This window comes from Globicephala melas, chromosome 17 (genome assembly GCF_963455315.2).
Source record: "Globicephala melas chromosome 17, mGloMel1.2, whole genome shotgun sequence".
Taxonomy (NCBI): Eukaryota; Metazoa; Chordata; class Mammalia; order Artiodactyla; family Delphinidae; genus Globicephala; species Globicephala melas.
Genome location: NC_083330.1, coordinates 60,939,227 through 60,958,368, shown reverse-complemented (window position 1 = coordinate 60,958,368; position 19,142 = coordinate 60,939,227). Strand labels below are relative to the sequence as shown.

Below are 19,142 nucleotides of genomic sequence, written 5' to 3'. Positions count from 1 at the left end.
ACCTCTTAGCTCAGAGTTCTTCTCTACCAGAAACCTAAATTATCAGTGGGAAGTTCTCTCTGCTGATTTGTGGGAGTACATTCATGACCAAGGAGGACTGCTTAGTATTTATGTTTCATTCCATCCTTGGTTTAAAATTTCTTTTCCTGATCCTTTCCAATGAAGGTGACAGTTGCTTGGATATAGTTGGTGGTCTGAACAGATACCTGTTAGAATCTGAATTGGAACCGCCTCCGTGAATCCTTTAGCACTTTGAAACGACCAAGTGACCAGTATTCCATTTAGTTTTCAGCTAGTACTTTATACATGGAGAGCTTTTCATAGCCAAGGACCAGTCTCTCCGTAACGCAGGAGTTATGGAATGCAGAATTCTGTGTCACCTTCAGGTCTATCCACAGTAGGTCCCTCAGCCAAAAGAGACCCACACGACCAGATTCTCTTAAATTATATACTTGTTCTCAGTGAAGAAGCTGTAACAGCAACATCAAGATCAATCTAGGAGGCTTCTCTCTGTAGAGTTCCCCGAATCATCCCTCATACCAACTTTTTCTCACTTAAGGAGTCAGTTTTTTTTAACTAAGACTCTACTGACCCCAGATGGCAAAGTGTGAGCTTTATGATCTGACCCAGAGGGACAGACGACTTCTGAGTCCAGACATCTCTATCCGCCAGTACAGGACAGTAGTTATGGTTCACCTTTTACTCCGGCTAAGAGACCTAAGAGGAAGGTTACCCCTAAGAGGAGACAGGAAAGACCAGTTACTCCTCCAAAGAAAAGAAGAAGAAAATTACATAGGATGGACCATTATGCTGCGGAAACTCGTCAGGACAAAGTAAGTTTATCTATTGTTCCAACGCTTTGTGGCGGGCAGGTCTGAGTTGAAGGTTTCCTTCAGTGCCTTGGTTTGAAAATCAGCTGAATATGTTAAAGAAAAAGTCTGGTGTGTCATCCTTGGCTTTGAGTCCAGAAGAATCTGCTCCTTCAGAGGTTAACACTGATGTGAAGACTTCTTGATCTTTCAGCCAGAAAAAAAAAAACCCAACAACTTCTACTTTCTTTAAAGTTAGTTGCCCCAGACTAGTATGAATATGTAGGCTTGAATGAGTGTTAAGAAAGCTATTGGTTTTGCTTGCACTTTTTCACAGAATTTGTCACAGTTTCTTGTAGCCTTGGTTCTTGAGAACAACCCAGCAAGGTAGTCGGGGAAATCCTGAGAGACGGTATAGATTAGAACTCAATAGTATATTGGACTAGATTAGTGGTCTGTACCTTCCAAGTTCAGAAGAGGTCTTAGATGATAGGCAAGGGAAGAACTGAGACAGAAGGAGAGAGAAAACAATGGGTAGATAGAGTTGGGTGTGTTTTCTTATAGAGATATGAGCAATGTGTACTCTTTTCATTACATTCAGAATAGCCTATATGTTGTTACTTTTCTTGAAACCTCCGGAGACCTCCGAGGCACTATCTTATTTATGATTGTTTGAACTAATCACTAGGAAATAGGTTCTGGATTTTAACCTGAGTCATCTTTCTGACTGAAGAAAATGAATTTGTTGTCAAGGGTTGACAAAGGTTGTGCATTTGGTATTTCTTTGTCTAGGTGAAGGTCTTAGAGGAGAGCACAGTTTACTCAGAAGCAAATACCGCTAAGTCTACCCTCTGTTAGTCTCTTCAGATTATGCCGCACACATCATTATGAAACTTTCACTTGTGACTTACTCCTTGGGACAGAATTTGAAACACTGACTCCTGTCATGAAGAAAAAAAAATTTACACCTGATTTTACTGATGACATGATATGAGGAAAGGTCAAGAGTCATCTGAGAAGATGCTAATGGAAGATAAGATTATGTGTCTGAGGAAAAAAGATATGCCGATCCCTTCCGTTCTTATCTCTGTCATTTTGAGTGGATATGTGTGACTGTAGCTAAGCTGTCCAATTCAGCTGAAGTTCTGTCAAGTGTTTGTCTGATGGGATGTTTCTTGAAAATCTTTCCATTGCACAGAGATGAGAGGGAGAAGGAACTCTCTAGTAGGTTCTATCAGAAACTTCCACTTGAAACAAGAACGTGAGAGATGGATTATGATTCTTGTGCTTTGGAAATGTTCTTCAGAGAACTGAGTTTTCAGTTTTCGTTAGGCTAAATAAGAAACCTTCTAGAACAAGCTCAATGATTCACTTCTATTTAAGTTTGAACTCTTGTAGATTTTTATTTTACTCAAAATCAGCTTGAAAGGGACTAAATTGAGACGTAGTAGCTTGCTTCTTAGAAGTGGTCCTTCTACTAAGAATCTATTGTTGTCAGAAATTGACAGTAAGTTTTTTGGAACACTAGATGGGTCTCTTTGTATTAATGATGCTCTAATTTGGCATCCAGTGGAAGGTTACCATTTAACCTCAGAACTGCTTTTGATTCACTTAGCCTCCATCTTCTTGCCATGGTTCAAAGCCTAGGTGATTTCACGTAGGGAACAAGAGGCTTAAACTGTCCATCTGACTCACTCTCAAAATTCTTGGACTTAAAGAACATTGTTACATTTTAGAAAAGCCATTTTATCTCTAAAAAAAGAAGTGCCCTTAATTTTTCTATTTTTATGTCAAAGAATCTTGAAAGGGATTGAATGAGGAGAGGTTTTACATTCCTAAAAGAATATAAATAAAAATGCTTAGACCATGTTTCCATTTAGAAAGGCAGGAAAATCTCCCTAGACAAAGCTCTGCCTCTGGGCCTGAAGTTTTCTTTCCAGAATGTTTTAGGGGTAGAAGATCTATGAGATACTGAAAGGAAGAAACAAAAACCTTCAGGGACTAATTTGCTCCTTTTTCCAGATGACAAATCCTCTGAGGGATATTGACAAAACAGTGGGGCAATTAATGGATGGACTGAAACAACTAAAGCTGCATCGCTGTGTAAATGTCATCTTTGTTGGAGACCATGGTAAAGCTTTGTTTCTTTATCCAGATAGATAACGTTTCTGATGTGCTGGGGAAATCCTTGCTCTCGGAATCCCAGGTTATATTCTTCTTCCTCCTTCCCCCTTTCTTCAGGATGGAGAAAGAAATCGAACCGTGACTCAAAATTATGAGATGACCTGAGATGACCCTGCATACATTTTGATCAAAACCAGGGAATTCCTGTATCTTCCTATTCTTCGCAGGAAAAGCCTTCCTACAAAAATCTGTCCCATATTAAAAAGTTGCAGGGAATTCCCTGGCGGTCCAGTGGTTAGGATTCGGCGCTTTCACTGCTGGGGCCTGAGCTCAGTCCCTGGTGGGGGAACTGATATCCCTCACGCTGTGCAGCATGACAAAAAAAAAAAAAAAAGATTGTGATATTAAGAGCTTCCTCTGTGAATGTGACATATCCCTCCTAGCCACATCCCCAAAAGGAGCCCACAGAGTTCATGTGGCTAAAAAATAAATCTAAATATGATTAAGAAAAGGTGGAGACATAGGCTTCTTGTCAAAGAGGTGACATATGAGAAAAGTGATTTCCATGCATTCATTGAGCGAATTCAAGACCCAAGTCAGAGGACCCTGGATCAGTAGAGAAGACTGTTAAGAGAGGAAGAAGCAGTTTAGGGAGCTGTTTTCTAAATCACTGTATAAAGTAGAAAAATGTATGGATCAAGAGCATTATAAACATATATGTCTATAGAGCTGGGGTGGGAGGGTGCAGCAGAGAGCATTCTTATTTCACAGGTGTGCAGACTGAGAGTGCCTTCTGCCTTCCAGAACCAGCAAATTGAAATCATGGCTCTGGAATATGGGGCTGCTCCCTTCTAGGAGAGGGTTTGGAAGAAGAAAATTAGTTGACTTGGTAGTTCTGTTAAGAAGGGCAGATAACTCTCCCTAATCAAAACTCTGCTCTGGGCCTGAAGTTTTCTTTATAGAATTTTCTAGAAGATCTATAAGAAATTAAAACAAAAACAAAACAAAGAAAACCCTAGAACTAATATGCTCTTTTGCAGGGACTAAATGTAACCATCTGCAAAATCATGTTCCATGAGTTTGACTCGGTGGAGAGCTGCAGATAAGACAGAGAATGGGGAGCCTGTGACACAGCTGATTTGATTTAAGTTGCCCAGAGGTGTCAAGAACACTTGCTTACATGTTGGAGCCATATGTCTAAGAAGTAGATGGGCTCCAGTGAATCACAGGCTGGAGCCCTGTAAAAGTCTTGGCTAGATTCCAGTCTGGTCTTGCCAGTGTGCAGGCTTCTGAGACGAATAAATGGCACAGCATCTCTTTCTTAAAAGGTAGTATTGTCTAGTGTTCCAGAGCCTGGGTTTGGGAGTAAGAATGAGTTGCAATGGAGTTCAAATTGCACTGTGCCACTTAAAAGCCTCTCCAAGTCTCAGCCTCCTGGTCTGTAGAATGAGAACACTAATACCACCAACACAGAGTTAGTCTGGAGGGTGAAGGGTGATGACGCTTGCTTGAGAAGCACTTTGAAAGCAAGAGAGATGGTTCACCACTGGGGTGGCTAAAGTGACTTAGGAAGGCAGCAAATGGAAGATTCTTCTAGTCTTCCATTAACATGTATTTAGAGACTTCCCCTTCCTGGATTCACATTGTGCTTGAACATAACAGCTGTTTATTGCTTCAGTTATTCCTCCTGAGATTTTAAATGTTAAAAGGCAAGATCTATAACCCTTGTGCTATGTTGGGATATGTTTTTCTCTCTCTTCCTTCCAATTTATATTTTAAAAAGAGGGGTCTGGATCTGGGATCCCAGAAGGTGATAATTTGAATTTCACCATATCTGGGCCACTCTGAGTTATATTTCTTTATTCTAAAACCTTAGGAAATCCTTTACAGAATCATTTAAGTTTCCCCACTTAAAAAATATTTGGATACTGGATTATACAAAGCAATATATTAAACCTTTATAGCTTCATCTCATCTCGTAAATTCTGAAATGACAATAAAGTTCTCTTCCAGCCTCCATAACTTGTGATTCTAAGATTTGAGTTTGTTTTTATTTATTTTTTTAATATTGATCAAGAAATTCTCCTTGATGGGAGGCAGGAAACAAATCATGGGTGGGAGGGGGCAATATTTGTTGGTGAAAAAATTCCCTACCAAGACCCTTTTCATATTCTAGTTGCTAGCTTTCAGTTTTAACTGATTATATTGTTTACAGCTTGTTTTCAGCGTTATTTTGTTTTTCAGTTTGGGTGGTCACTGGGGCTGACATTTTTCTTTCTCTGTCTTGTTGCCAGTATTGTTTTGTCAGTAACATCCAAGGCCACCAGTGAAGGCAGAGTGAGGACTGGTGATTATGTACTCAAGTCGTGAGATACATTAGAGAGTTGGAAAATGACATTTTGTAAAAGAGACACAGCTATTTACACCACCCCTAGCTGGGAAGAGTTTAAAGCAATCTGGGATTTTTTTTTTAAAGAATAGCTCTTTTACATAATGACAGTGTAAATAGATTTTTTTTTTAAAGATCACAGTTACTTCCTTTATCTTGTTGGTCTTGCTGAATGACTTAAAATATAATTGAGATGATGCATTTTCAGCCTTCTAGTGCTGCAAGATGATATGACTAAAGCAATGTCTGATGAAAAGATTATATAATGAAACATTCAACAATTCAAAGTCAAGTTAAGAAACCTCAAAAGAGAGGGAGCCTCATGTTAAGTTGTGAAAAACGAATTAAGGAGAGGCCTGAATGTTACCTTTAGTGTCTGTGTGGAGATTTTAATTTTACAGTTGCCTGAAAATACTTTCTTTTCCCTCCCCTTAGGAATGGAAGATGTCACATGTGATAGAACCGAATTCTTGAGCAATTACCTAACTAATGTGGATGACATTACTTTAGTGCCAGGAACTCTAGGAAGAATTCGACCCAAATTTAGCAATAATGCTAAATGTAAGTTGACTCTTAAAATACTAAATTGTTAGAAGGGTAATTTAGTGGAGTGAGAAAGGGCTTATTCTCTGAAGCTAGACTACTTGGGTGGAAATCCTAGCTCTGCTGCTCAGCTGAGTGAACTTGAACGAGTCATTGAAATTCTAAACCTCAGTTTTTTTCATCTGAAAAAAGGGATGATAAATAACAACTAGCTCATAGGGTTGTTGTGAAAATGAATCTATGTATATCACTTAGAATAGTTCCTGGCCCCTGGTAGCATTATGTAAATATTTGCTCTTGTTTTTATCATGTGAAAAATACACTTAATTTGAGTCATGTGTATAACCATAAACTTCTGCTTACAAGAGACAAACTTTCCAACAAGAGGTTCAGGTTTACTCTTTGGCTCAAGTGAGGGAGTCCATGACAGGGTTGGCAAAAGTGCCCTCAGACCCTAAACCTTCCTAGGAGCCTGGTTGAAGGGAACTCTTTACCTTTAGAAAAGTGATTGACAGAAAGCAGCAGGAGAAACTATTAAGTCCTTGGAAAGTGGCAGCTGTTTTGAAAGATTAGAAATAAAATAAACAGGAATAATCTTATCACTTCTGTTTTACACATTTGGGTTATGATATGCCACTGACGAGAACTTTGATTTATGGGCTAAGATGTTTTACATGCTGCCCAACCACCTAGCTTTGGAGACGTGTATAGTTTTATTGGAGGCATGCTGCATTTTGGGGAAGAAAAAAATCCTTTAGCATTTTTAGCCTTGGGAATAAGAAACCATTGGCACCAAGCATAAAGCTTTGGAAAATTAAGTTTTTCCCAAACGATGTTACTGAGTCAACAGAAATGGGAACTGTTCCAAGGTCAGCTCCAGGCAACGCTGTGAAATAAACAAAACGTTGGTGTCTCTGCCTTCTCTTTTCCGTTCCTTTTCTATCTTCCGTGTCCTGTCTTCTCTGTTCCCTTGAGCTAGGCAGGCCCTTGCCAGAGTGGCCCAGAGTCACTACGGTACCTCTTGATCTAGTATTTGCATTCTAGGACTTATGCAAGAAAGTTTTTGTCTATTTTGAAAAGTATTTCAAAACATCAGTAAAAGTAATGGGGAGGTTGCTTTAGGGGTGGAAGGAAAACTTTCCTAAGGCTAATGAAATGATAACTACCAATAATTAAATGTCTTGTATTTAAAAAAACACGTTCATACATTTTATGAGAGATGGGAGAGCGAGATGTTTAAGAGCAAAAACAACGGTGGCAGGATGTGTGGGTTCAAATGTTTGCCAGCTGCTTCACTCTGTGACCTTAAGCTGCTTAAACACTCTGTGCCTTAGACTTCTCATCTGTACCATAAGGATTTGGGGGAAGATTAAATGAGAGGTTCCCTACATCTCACTTAGATTAGTGTTTAGCACATAGTCAAGCTATGTAAATGGTAGTTATGACGATGATGTTTTCGTCACATCACTCTTTCAGCCAGATGTATACACATTTTATTGAATCCTTCCAGTGGCCTGTGTGTTAGGTATTATCATCTCCTCTTATAAACAGTGGCAATCAAGGCTCAGAGAGAGGTGAAGTAACCGGCTAAGAGGACGACAGTCAGTGAGCGGCAGAGCGGGGACTTAAACCCAGATGCTTAACTGACTCTTAACCACTACCCTGTCCTGGGGGCCTCCCCTGCTCTCTGGGAGCTGTTAGCATGAGAAGGCTGAGTATTTCAGAATTGAAGGATTGGTGTCCCACACGTGGACTCAGGCATTTGTTATTTCCTAGAAGTTCTCTGGGATTTATCTGAGCACAAGACTGCCCTGTGCTATTTATTTTTCTTCATTATCGAAGAACATGAACTCATTCTGTTTGGTCCCTTTGAGGACTGTGGTTGATGAGGTCACTGAATGTAGAGGTTCAAAGCATGGCTTTGCTCAGTCAGATTGCCAGCAGGGTCCTAGTGTGCACCTTCCCCTCGTCCCCCGCCTCCACCTTCTAAATGCCAGTTGGCTCAGTGAGGATTCTGATCGCACCTACATTCCAGCAGACTAGTTGTGAATGACCAGAGAGACAGTGCCTGCAAAGCCCTTACAGAGACCGAACATGGTATGGACACAATTTGGGTTAATTATTATTGCTACCATTATTACTTATTTTCGTGTCATTGAAAGATGCAACTCAATTTTGACCCCAATTTAAGGAGAAGGGAATCCACATTTTTTTATCTTCGAATTTCACAGCTTTAGAACTAAGATGCTGAACATTGTCTTTGAAGAGTGTATATTTATGCTGCAAGGCAAGCTTATTCATGCATTTGCACCAAACATGAACAAATATTTATTTATATTTATTAACAAATGTTTATTGAGTGCTTACCAGGCCCTGGGGACGCAGCAGGAAATGACAGAGACATGACCTGCTCCACTGATGTTTATAGTCCAGGGACGGTTGCCTCATGGCTGTCGGTATCTCTTCTGAACGCTGCTTTCCTTTTCTGCTGATTCTATAATGACATGCTGAAGCAAATTTTTGGAAAACAAAACAAAATGCAACCAACCTACAATCTCCTCTTTCTCCCCCCGCCCCCCCGCCAAAAGGGGACCATCAGATAATATAATCCTGTCCACAGTTTATACACAGCCATCATTTACATAGTTTTGCTTTTAGCTAGTTCAGGGTATTGACTAAAATATCCTTTGTTTGCTGGTAGTGAAAATAAAGAAGGTGCATACGTGTGTGTGTCTGCAACTGGAAAGGGGCAGCCACCTATGTAATTAGACCTGTGATATTACCGAGGAAAAAAATTCCCTTTAGAAAAAATAATGGATTAGAAGATTCATCTTAAAAGTGGATGATGGCTTGTTTGAAAGATCTGCAGATACATAGGAAGTTACATTAAAAGCCCCAAATGCCCAGTTTAGTTCCTGATGTTAAATTTCAAATAAACTCAATCCAGGTTCCAGAGGGACCATTTGGGAGAATTTTAAAAAAGCAATTTACCCAGCAATACCCCAGTGCTCTGGAAGGAGGAATTCCCTTCCGGAAAGGTTGACTTGGACCTAGCAGGGACATTTACCATAGGAATTGTTCCTCTCATTTAGATACATTTCACTTACTGAAATTTTAAATACCCACACACAGTTTTACATATATTTTACACAAAATCTAAAGTGATAGGTCTTCTTGGAGAGAAAAAAAGAATCGAGTGTCTCGCTGCAAAAATGATTTCTCTCAGTGATTACTGTCAACTCTTTTGAAATCTTTCTCCTTCTCTCTTTGAACAGATGACCCTAAAGTCATTATTGCTAATCTCACGGTGAGTATTGCATGTCACCAGGCCTCTGCCTTTGGAGTAGCTTCCACACACTCATCTCCTGTATTCAACTCCCCTGTAGGCTGAGAGGAACATTTTCCTCACTGCCCTGCCATCCTGTATATTTGTTTCCCTAAGAGCTTTCTGGCCCATGGACAGCTGCAGGCTCCCTAATGGTCTTGGTAACAAAACAAAATGAGAGTATTTGACCTTGCCATTAGGGCTGAAAAGTATTCATTCATGATTAAACAGATCCTTACTCTTTCTGAACCAGATCTGCCCACCACCCTGTTCCACAGTTTTCCCATCCGGGATAGAGACCTTAAAGGCACATGAGACTGTAATCACATGGTCCTGAACATGCCTTCTCCTCCCTTCCCACCCCACCGTCCCATTCCTTGATTTGAAGCATTTGGGAAAAGCCTTGGAGTTTGAGCTGCTCTTCATGATGGTCTCGCGAGTCAGGAATGTATCTTAAAAATTTCTAACTCCCCTCTGATAACCTTCTATGTCTTCTTCAACATTATCTGTTCCCCTTTGAATCTATTTGTTTTCAGCTTTTATCATTTGATAGGGGTGACAAATGCCATTTATTCAGTAATTAGCCTTTCGTTTGACTTAAAACCTCCTTCCTCTTTCTAGAGAGAATGTCTTGGACTTTTCTAGAAGACACTCCATCTGAAGTTCAATATCCATTTCTATTTCAGTGTAAAAAACCAGATCAGCACTTTAAGCCTTACATGAAACAGCACCTTCCCAAACGTTTGCACTATGCCAACAACAGAAGAATTGAGGACATCCATTTACTGGTGGACCGAAGATGGCACGTTGCAAGGTAACTTGGGGATAGGCTGTCCCTGATTCTCAGCTTCATAACCGCCCCTTTGGCAGCTGGAGTGCTTTAAGGTCCTTAGCCATTATAAAAAGAAATCTCAGTTGGAAATCTCATCGTTTGCAAAGAGTTTGTGTGCTGGATAAACGATTAGCCCCGAGACAATACATCTCTGTGTTCCTGGTCTCAGCATCTTGGTGGCTCTTTGTAGCCTCTCAGTGCATCTTTGTGTGTTTGTCTCTCTGTTTTGTTTTTCAAATTTACATTCTATTCTTATTACTTGAGTAAGTCAAACATATGCCTGGGACATTGCCTTACCACACTGGACAGGTTTGGCCTCCGTTGACGAAACTTAGCTTGTAGCGACATTTATAGAAGAGTTCAGAAAATGTTGTTAATCTTAAAACCTCTGTTACCTCTGTTACTCTGTTACTGAACAGAGGCGTGTTTTACATTGCCTTAAATATTTCAGATGTTTGCCTTGTTTGGAACTACAAAAGACTCTCCAATATGGAAGAGACTATTCCTTGCTCTTGAATCTGATGTAGGATGTGTCTGGAAGCTCTAACCAGTTCCAAAGAGTTAATTATCCAAAGCTTAATCACTTTCACACAGACCTGGGGTAGCCCTTTCCTACTCACTCTTTTTTTATTTTTTCTTTTGGCTGTTTTGGGTCTTCGTTGCTGCGCATGCGCTTTCACTAGTTGAGGTGAGCAGGGGCTACTCTTTGTTGCGGTGCGCGGGCTTCTCATTGCGGTGGCTTCTCTTGTTGCGGAGCACGGGCTCTAGGCGGGGTCTTCAGTAGTTGCAGCACACGGGCTCAATATTTGTGGCACGGGCTGTAGGGCATGTGGGCTTCAGTAGTTGTGGCTCACGGGCTCTAGAGCGCAGGCTCAGTAGTTGTGGCGCACGGGCTTAGTTGCTCCACGGCATGTGGGATCTTCCCGGACCAGGGATCGAACCCGTGTCCCCCGAACTGGCAGGCGGATTCTTAACCACTGTGCCACCAGGGAAATCCCCCACTCACTCTTGCTCTGACTTTCTCCTTTAAAAAAGTGCTGAGACTCAGTCTTAATTAACTTAGCAATAATTGAACAACTACTAGATGTACTCTGGCTTGGTACTTGAATGAATTTACAAGGGAGAGAAGATAACAAGAAAATGTGTGTCCTCTAAGAGCTTGAGTCAGTATGGAACATCTAGAGAGACACATGTGACAAATACACAAATATCCTACTGTAATTGTCAGGGTGTACATAAAGTGAAATATGTAGGATTGTGAAGAGATATGTATGTAAACTAGAAATTAGTGAGATCATTTAGAACAGACATGGGGAGTCTTCAAGGAAAAGTTACAAAACTGTGACCAAAATGGCTTGGCTAAGTATGGGATGGTTTGGAAGAATGAGCAAATTTGTACCATTTGTAGGTTTCGATGAAGAAAACTTGGGAGTTGAGTAGGAGTTAAGTAAAAGATGAAGATAGTTGAGCACATTAGTGTAGACCAAAGCCAGGCATTTTAATTAGCAGTAAAGTTTTTCAACTTATGTCTTGCACTGTTGAGTTATTATATGCACATATCTTATTATCCCGAGCTGAAAGTACTTTTCCTAAGAGCAAAGACCCCAAAGTTTAATTTCTTTGTTTTCCCCCAAGCACTTTACTTCAGTGCAATGTACCTATAGGTACTTAGGAAATATTTGTCTTAATAAACATGAAAGTGTTTTGGAAAAGTGCTGCATGACTCTAAGCAAAAGGTATCTTCCTGTCTCAACAAGGAAGCTCAGATGCTTTTGATGTCTAGAGAGCAAGGTTTCCATTTTCTGTTTCTAAATAGATGTACTGTCTAGGTGAGGCTTGGCTCTTCTTAGCTATGCCACTATTACATATGTTAAGCTTATGACTCAGTTATGTTCTCTAGTGGTATTACTAGGTAAATCTGTAGACAGGTAAATTTGTATGCAAACATTTTTATAGAGTACAGATCTCCATTCACTGATTAAAATCACATATTTTTAAAGTGCCAACTGTGTGCTTAGCATGGAGCATAGTGATGGGTATGTAGAAATGAACCAGACAAACACGGCCCCAGAGTGGAGAGTCTTACAGTCCTGGAGCTAGTGAAGCACATAGGCAGACAGTTGAAGCTTTGTGGCAACCCTGCATCGAGAGTCTATAGGTGACATTTTTCTGACAGCACTATTTTTAAATTAAGGTATGTGCGTTGTTGTTTTAGACAAAATGCTATTGCAACTTAATATAGTATAGTGTAAATATACCTTTTCTATGCACTGGGAAACCAAAAACTTCATGTGACTCAGTTTACTGCGATGTTCTCTTTATTGTGGTGGTCTGGAATCGAACGTGCAGTATCTACAAGGTGTGTCTGTACCTGTGACCAGGGCTTTGCTCAGTGCAAGCACGAGGCATGAGGAGGGGACCAGGACTTCAGGTCCCAATTTGTCCTGGGCTGATTGTCAAAGCAAAAGCACTTGGGGCAAAAGAACAGCATCATGTTTTCGTCACCACAGGAATGATGCAATTACAATGAGAAGAATATACTTGTAAGATCCACTCCTTAGAGATTTTTTTTGTGCACTGGTTTTTTTTTTTTTTTTTTTTTAATCAGAATGATTTCATGAGAAATCCTGACTGATTGTACAATTGTTTCACTCTAGGAAACCTTTGGATGTTTATAAGAAACCATCGGGAAAATGTTTTTTCCAGGGAGACCATGGATTTGATAACAAGGTCAACAGTATGCAGGTATGCTCCTGGAACTGTGAATCGAAGTGTGTTTTAGTGACTCCAAGAAGGGATGGGAATGGTGTTGTGAGTGAAGCTTGCAAAGCATTTATAAATCGAGGAAGGGTTGCTACTAGATATTAGCAATGCCTAATTGTTTTGTTTGTTTTCTTTTCTTTTGGAAGACTGTTTTCGTAGGTTATGGCCCAACATTTAAGTACAAGACTAAAGTGCCTCCGTTTGAAAACATTGAACTTTACAATGTTATGTGTGGTAAGTCATTTATTTCATCAAAACCAAGAAAACAATCTTGAGTTAACGTATGAACTTCTTTCAATGTCGGAGAAAGAAATGAGGTGTCTGTTTTCTGGGATCACCTCATCTTTTCACACACAAAAAATGTTGTAATTTGCCCATTGGTTCAAGAGACAGAATATCATCCCCTTCTAAGGCTTCTTTGTCTTCCTTCAACAGTTGACTAACGGGGAGTTTTCATAGTGTTGCTGTTGGCAGTCTCTGGCTGATCTAACATAGCATTACAGTTTGACACCAATGGTCAGAGGCTGGGTAAAGCAAGAGTTCGACACAGAGCTTTCTCCCACCTCCATCTCTCCCATTGCCGCCCAGTTAAAATCTCGCCAGCTTGTATCCTGGCCAGCTATTTATGTACGCCTAATTATTTTTCTTCCTTGAGTTTCTAGTTGCTGAATGAGGACAACTTTTCCTATTTAGTAAGGGAGTGCCAGTCTGGTGGTTAGAGGGGGAGTCTGAAAGTCGGGTCTCCTGGGTTCTTTTCCCATCTTGGCTGCTGGCTCTCCCCTGCCCCACCTCTCAGCTTAGGCAAGTCACTGTATGCTCGCTTGGCAAACATTTCACTTGCTGTGAAATCAGCCTGTTCATTTCACAGCGGCACTTTAGGGCACAAGGCCAAAACCTCCTCTTGTCCCCGTACTTCTGTGGAGTGCATGAGAGGGCAGACTAGAGGTTATTTATTGATTATAAGTCCCACTTCAAAATTCGGGAAGAAAAGTCTCCTTAGACTTTTAGAGAAGCAGAAAGGCAATGATACTGAGGCTGATGGTCCTGGGTTGTAACTATCACAGACATAGGCAGTAGCTAAGTAAGGCCCTATTTCTTCACTCTGTCTTTTTGGAAATGTCTCTCTTTATAATCAAGCAATGAACATACTATTTCAGAAAGTTGTTGCCAAGACATGATCAGGCAAGAATGATTTTGGAAGTAAGAAGCGAGCCTACAGTCTAAATTTGGTTTTATGCTATTCTAATTTGTGTTCCAAGTTTTCAGGCCCTTGGAAGGTGAATGACTTTGACTCTCCCTATACCTCATCAAAAATATTTACAAAGTACCTGGCTCCTTTCTTTCTTCTCGTCAGATCTCCTGGGACTGAAACCAGCTCCTAATAATGGGACTCATGGAAGTTTGAACCATCTCCTGCGTACTAACACTTTCAGACCAACCATGCCAGAGGAAGTTACCAGACCCAGCTACCCAGGGATTATGTACCTTCAGTCTGATTTTGACCTGGGCTGTACCTGTGATGATAAGGTAGAGCCAAAGGTAGAAATAATTTTTCATGTTTATCATGGAGGAGCCTATTGGGTGTAGGGCAGTGCTGTCCAATAGAACTTTCTGTGATGATATGAATGGTATATCTGTACTGTCCAGAATGGTAGTCACTGGTCAGATGTAGCTTTTGAACACTTGGAACTAAGTTTTTAATTTCGTTTAGTGACTTTAAATTTAAAGAGCCGTATGTGGCTCATGGCTCCCACATTGGACAGCCCAGGGATAGATAATGAAGAACAAAAAGTAAAATTCAGGGCTTCCCTGGTGGCGCAGTGGTTGAGAGTCCGCCTGCTGATGCAGGGGACACGGGTTCGTGCCCCAGTCCGGGAAGATCCCACATGCCGCGGAGTGGCTGGGCCTGTGAGCCATGGCCGCTGAGCCTGCGCGTCCAGAGCCTGTGCTCCGCAACGGGAGAGGCCACAACACTGAGAGGCCCACGTACCGCAAAAAAAAAAAAAAAAAAAAAAGTAAAATTCATAATGCTATTCTGTGGAATCACAATTCCCAACCAAAATGATTTTTTTCTTTTTTTTTCAACCTGGATCACATGTGTATCAGTCATGGTTCCAATAAGAAACAGATGGCCCATGCAGAAGAGGTTTTTAAAGAAGGCTTAAAGAGATTGTTTCAATCACGTTTAATGAGAAGACTGTTTCAAAGGCTGGCAGGGTAGAGGGAAATCAGTGAGGGATGCTGAAGTACCCTGGGGCTAATAGGGTACCAATCCTAGGTCTCAACAATAAAGGGAGGGAGCAGTTACTGGCACATGGAGAAAGAGCTATATAGGAAGGAACGTCGGAATTTGGTAGATGGGTGCAGCTAACGCACTGCAACCTGGTAGAGGGGAAGCTGGGGGAGTAAATCCACCCCTCCCAATCCCCCGCTGGTACCTCTCATTGTTGGAGCCCTGCTAGAGGGCAAGCTTGCTCTCTGATGAGTCCCTAGAGATCAGTCTCCCAGGGCACAGAGCAGGGTAAGGAAGGGTGTGGCCGGGCAGGCGTTGGGGGTGCAGATAGGGACCACCCAGCACCTCGTGTTTGGACAGTTATTGAAACAAGCAAACTACACATGTTCAGTAATGATTTGCTTATTGAATTTTATATTGATCAAAGACCTTTTAGAGTTGCCCATCAGTGCTTCTGACAGCAAGATACAACCAGTGTTACCACTAACACTGGTTAGTGGTTGAGAGGGTTCCAACACAAATCAAAGCAATTTTATTTTTGCATGTGTGTTTTTTTTTTTGCGGTACGCAGGCCTCTCACTGCTGTGGCCTCTCCCGTTGCGGAGCACAGGCTCCGGACGCACAGGCTCAGCGACCATGGCTCACGGGCCCAGCCACTCCGTGGCACGTGGGACCTTCCCGGACCGGGGCACGAACCCGTGTCCCCTGCATCAGCAGGCGGACTCTCAACCACTGCGCCACCAGGGAAGCCCTGCCTGTGTGGTCTTATTACAGGCAAATGTGTGATCTTTCTATTAGACCTCATAAAAATGGAAAATAATTTTCCCACTGGTCTATCCCCCTCCCCTACCATTTGCTACTTTCTAGGATTCCTTGGGGCCTAGGAGCCACAGTGTGGGACGCCCACCATGGGAGGAAGTTTGCTCTTCTTCCCTACCTCCTTCCCTTTATTAATCCTTCCTACTTTAGCTCCTGGTAAGAACTAACAGGGCTAATTAGTATAAAGTAGGTAATTCTCAGACCTCAGCTGGAGGAGTTGAGTTGCCAAAGTCAACAGGAAGTGGTCTTTGAAGTGAATTCTAGTTATATTTTTAGAAGCATCTATTAGCTGTATCTTGTTTCCTGAATTACCTTTCTTCTGCGAAGCAAGAAGTATTTTGGTTATTTTACCTTAAGCCGTTTTAGTGGGGTTCTAGATCATCTTTATTTTGTCAATGGGTTTCTCCAAAAGACTATTTTCCTTTTCTTAAAAAATAAATACAGACATACTGAAAAGGTATAGAGATTAATAAAATGAATACTTCAATACACACATTGTGAGAAAGAAAACATTACAGATTGAATGGATACTCCATGTGACATCCCACACCCCAATCCCACGTCCTTTCTACCCCAAAGGTAACTAATATCCTGAATATAGTGTATATAATTGCCATGTAGGCCTCTATACTTTCACTCCATACATATGTATCTCTTAAATAATGTATTAACTAATTTTTAGTATATAGTTCCCTAAAATAACCTATGGGATAGCTTTGGATATCTTATATTTTTATGTAAATGCTGTTATACTATATGTATCCTGCATTTAGTTGTTCATCCTTGTATTTTTGAGATTTATGCATATTAATATGTGAAGTTTTAGCTCATTCATTTTTACCATTAATAATTAATATTTAATTATATAATTATACCATCACGATTCTATTCAGTTTCCTATTTGAGAACATTTGGTAATTTCCAATTGTTAGTTCTTCCAAACAATGCTGCAGTAGACATTACCGCAAATGTCTTTTTGTAGACGTATGCTAGAGTGTCTCTAGAATATATAGTGGGAGATGGAGTTGCTGAGCCGTGACTTTTCAGAACTGCTGAGTCATTATGTTTCAGCTTTAGAAAGAGCAATTTCATAACTTGGTTTGGGAATCACTTTAGTGTACCTAGAGATTAATCCGAAATATTGAGGCAATATTCGAATTAATTTACATATATGTGCCCTAATCGTCGTTGTCGACATGGGAGGTTGGTACCATGATTATCCACACTTTTAAGGAAAGGAAACAAAATCATGGAGAAATTAAATAACATATTCGTGACCATAGATCACTAGGAAATGGAGCCTAAATTTTCATTTTGAGATAAAGTAGTAAATACTCTGCAGAGTTTATGGTATTGATGAAGTTTAGGGTCCTGTTTTGAATTTAGCTGGGTACTAAATAGAGAGAAGGGTGCTGGAAAGAAAAAACGTTTCTGATTTGCTTTCTCTTCTCTTTTCTTTTCTTTTTTTTTTGGTTTTCACACATGAAGAACAAATTGGATGAACTCAACAAACGCCTTCATATAAAAGGGTCTACAGAAGGTAAGGAGTTGATGGAAAAAACAACCAGATAATTTTGTTTTCTAGCTTCCAAAAATTGGAGAGACTTCTTATTTACTTCATAGTGTAAGCACAATATTTTTTAAAATTCGAATTTGGATTGCAAATTGATTTTTATACCATCTGGCAAAAGGTATTAGTTTATTCTATGTACACAGGTTGCCAGCTGTGTAATAAGTCAGAAAAGTTCCATTACCTTTTTTTTTCCTCAATAGCTTTTAAGCCCTCTGAAAAGCAGAGGGATTAAATATACCATTGTGCATCTGATGGGTCATAAGTTAAGGTGCTTATGGGGACTTCAGTGAAGGGAATGGAAGTCACAATTATAAATGGTAACAGCTGGTACCTCTACTGAAGCTTACCAACCTGCAGAGTCAGTGTGTATGTTATGGGAAGGGATGTACAGAAGGATCCAAATCAGAAATCTCTCTTCAAAGAAGAATTATCTTGAGCCCTAACTCATTCTCCTCTTATTTTACGTACAATAATAACCCTCCTGTATTAGTCAACTTTTGCAAGCTTGTGATGAAAAAAGAGAATCTCAGTGGGCTGTGCATTTCTTGTTCATATTTCAGGATGCTGACTATAGGCCAAGTGTGGCTCTGCCCCATGTGTACTTTTTATTCTGGAATCTAGGCTGAAGGAGCAGCCCCTAGCTGGGACATGCCCTTCTCGTGGCAGAGGGAAAAGAGGAATGGCAGAACCAGGCAATGGGTCTCAACACTTCTGCTTTGATGAGGCATCTGTCACTTCCATTCCCAGTTCATTGGTGAAAGTAGGGCACATGAAACCAGTGGAGTAGGGAAGTATATTCTTTCCACAAGGACACTGTCCTACAAGTCACTTGGCAATGGGTAGAAGTATATAATCCTTTACAAAAGAGCAGTAAATAATTAGGAACAATAATGCAATCTACCACATAAGCTCTTCCTTCTGGTTTTGAAATCCCAGGAAAATTAGAAGAGATTAGAAGAAGGCGGAAAGGCTCCTACACAGGTTACTACAGCAGGTGGGATAGCATCTTGTAACAGCAAGGGAATGACCAAAAGTGTATTAAAAAGAAGACAGAGATCAAGCACAGCAGCCCAAGTCATGCAGTAAAGATGCACGTAGTCAAATTCTCGTGAGAGCGTTACATGAGTTATTAGCTTACATATGGTTCTATTTATCGTACGTGCCATTTCCAATCTGATTAAGTAAAGGTTGAGGAAACCAGTGGAATATTTTATTTACTTGGCTTATTTCCCCTCTTTATAAAGATCTTCATGTTTTTTCTTCTTCTCTTTCTACATCACCACCCTCCCGGTTCTCTCTTTGATGATACAACACACAGACTCTTTGGCATGTAATTGGATGAACACGGCTTTTGAGATAGGACTTAGTTGATGGAAGGTACACAAATCCTTCACAAATCTAGAAGTGATTTGAAGTGTTTGACATCAAACCTCTAGTGGACTGCGGTGTCATTAGAATTGGAAAAATTACAATGCTGCCAGGATCGAGGAGTATGGAGTCTCATGACTTGAGTTTTTAAAATATTCACTCACCAAGGCAGAGAAGTATTACTGAGATGTTTCTCTTCTAAAAGTCACTAATGAAATAGTTAATTATGATAACTTTGAATGGACCCTAATGTTTTCGCTGATTCAAGCTCTGACTATTCATGGTCCTAAAACATTTCCATCTGGGAAAAAAATCTTTCATTTAGTTTTTTCGTGACAGTGTGCTCATAGGACAAAACCAGTCC

General features: G+C 40.5%; 1 protein-coding gene across 7 annotated transcripts in view; it reads left to right on the top strand.

Moving 5' to 3' along the window:
• Positions 1-19,142, top strand: part of ENPP2 (ectonucleotide pyrophosphatase/phosphodiesterase 2) — a 107,980-nt gene that overhangs the window by 69,494 nt on the left and 19,344 nt on the right. For 4 of the 7 annotated variants that reach the window (XM_060286980.1, XM_030875669.2, XM_030875670.2 and 1 more), the window contains 8 exons: positions 2,832-2,940; positions 5,758-5,883; positions 9,141-9,172; positions 9,877-10,004; positions 12,680-12,767; positions 12,932-13,019; positions 14,140-14,324; positions 17,326-17,377. In XM_060286980.1, coding sequence (XP_060142963.1) covers positions 2,832-2,940; positions 5,758-5,883; positions 9,141-9,172; positions 9,877-10,004; positions 12,680-12,767; positions 12,932-13,019; positions 14,140-14,324; positions 17,326-17,377 — 808 coding nt within the window. The remainder of the gene's footprint in view (positions 1-2,831; positions 2,941-5,757; positions 5,884-9,140; positions 9,173-9,876; positions 10,005-12,679; positions 12,768-12,931; positions 13,020-14,139; positions 14,325-17,325; positions 17,378-19,142) is intronic. The other 3 variants (XM_060286981.1, XM_060286979.1, XM_060286982.1) reach the window with 2 other exon arrangements.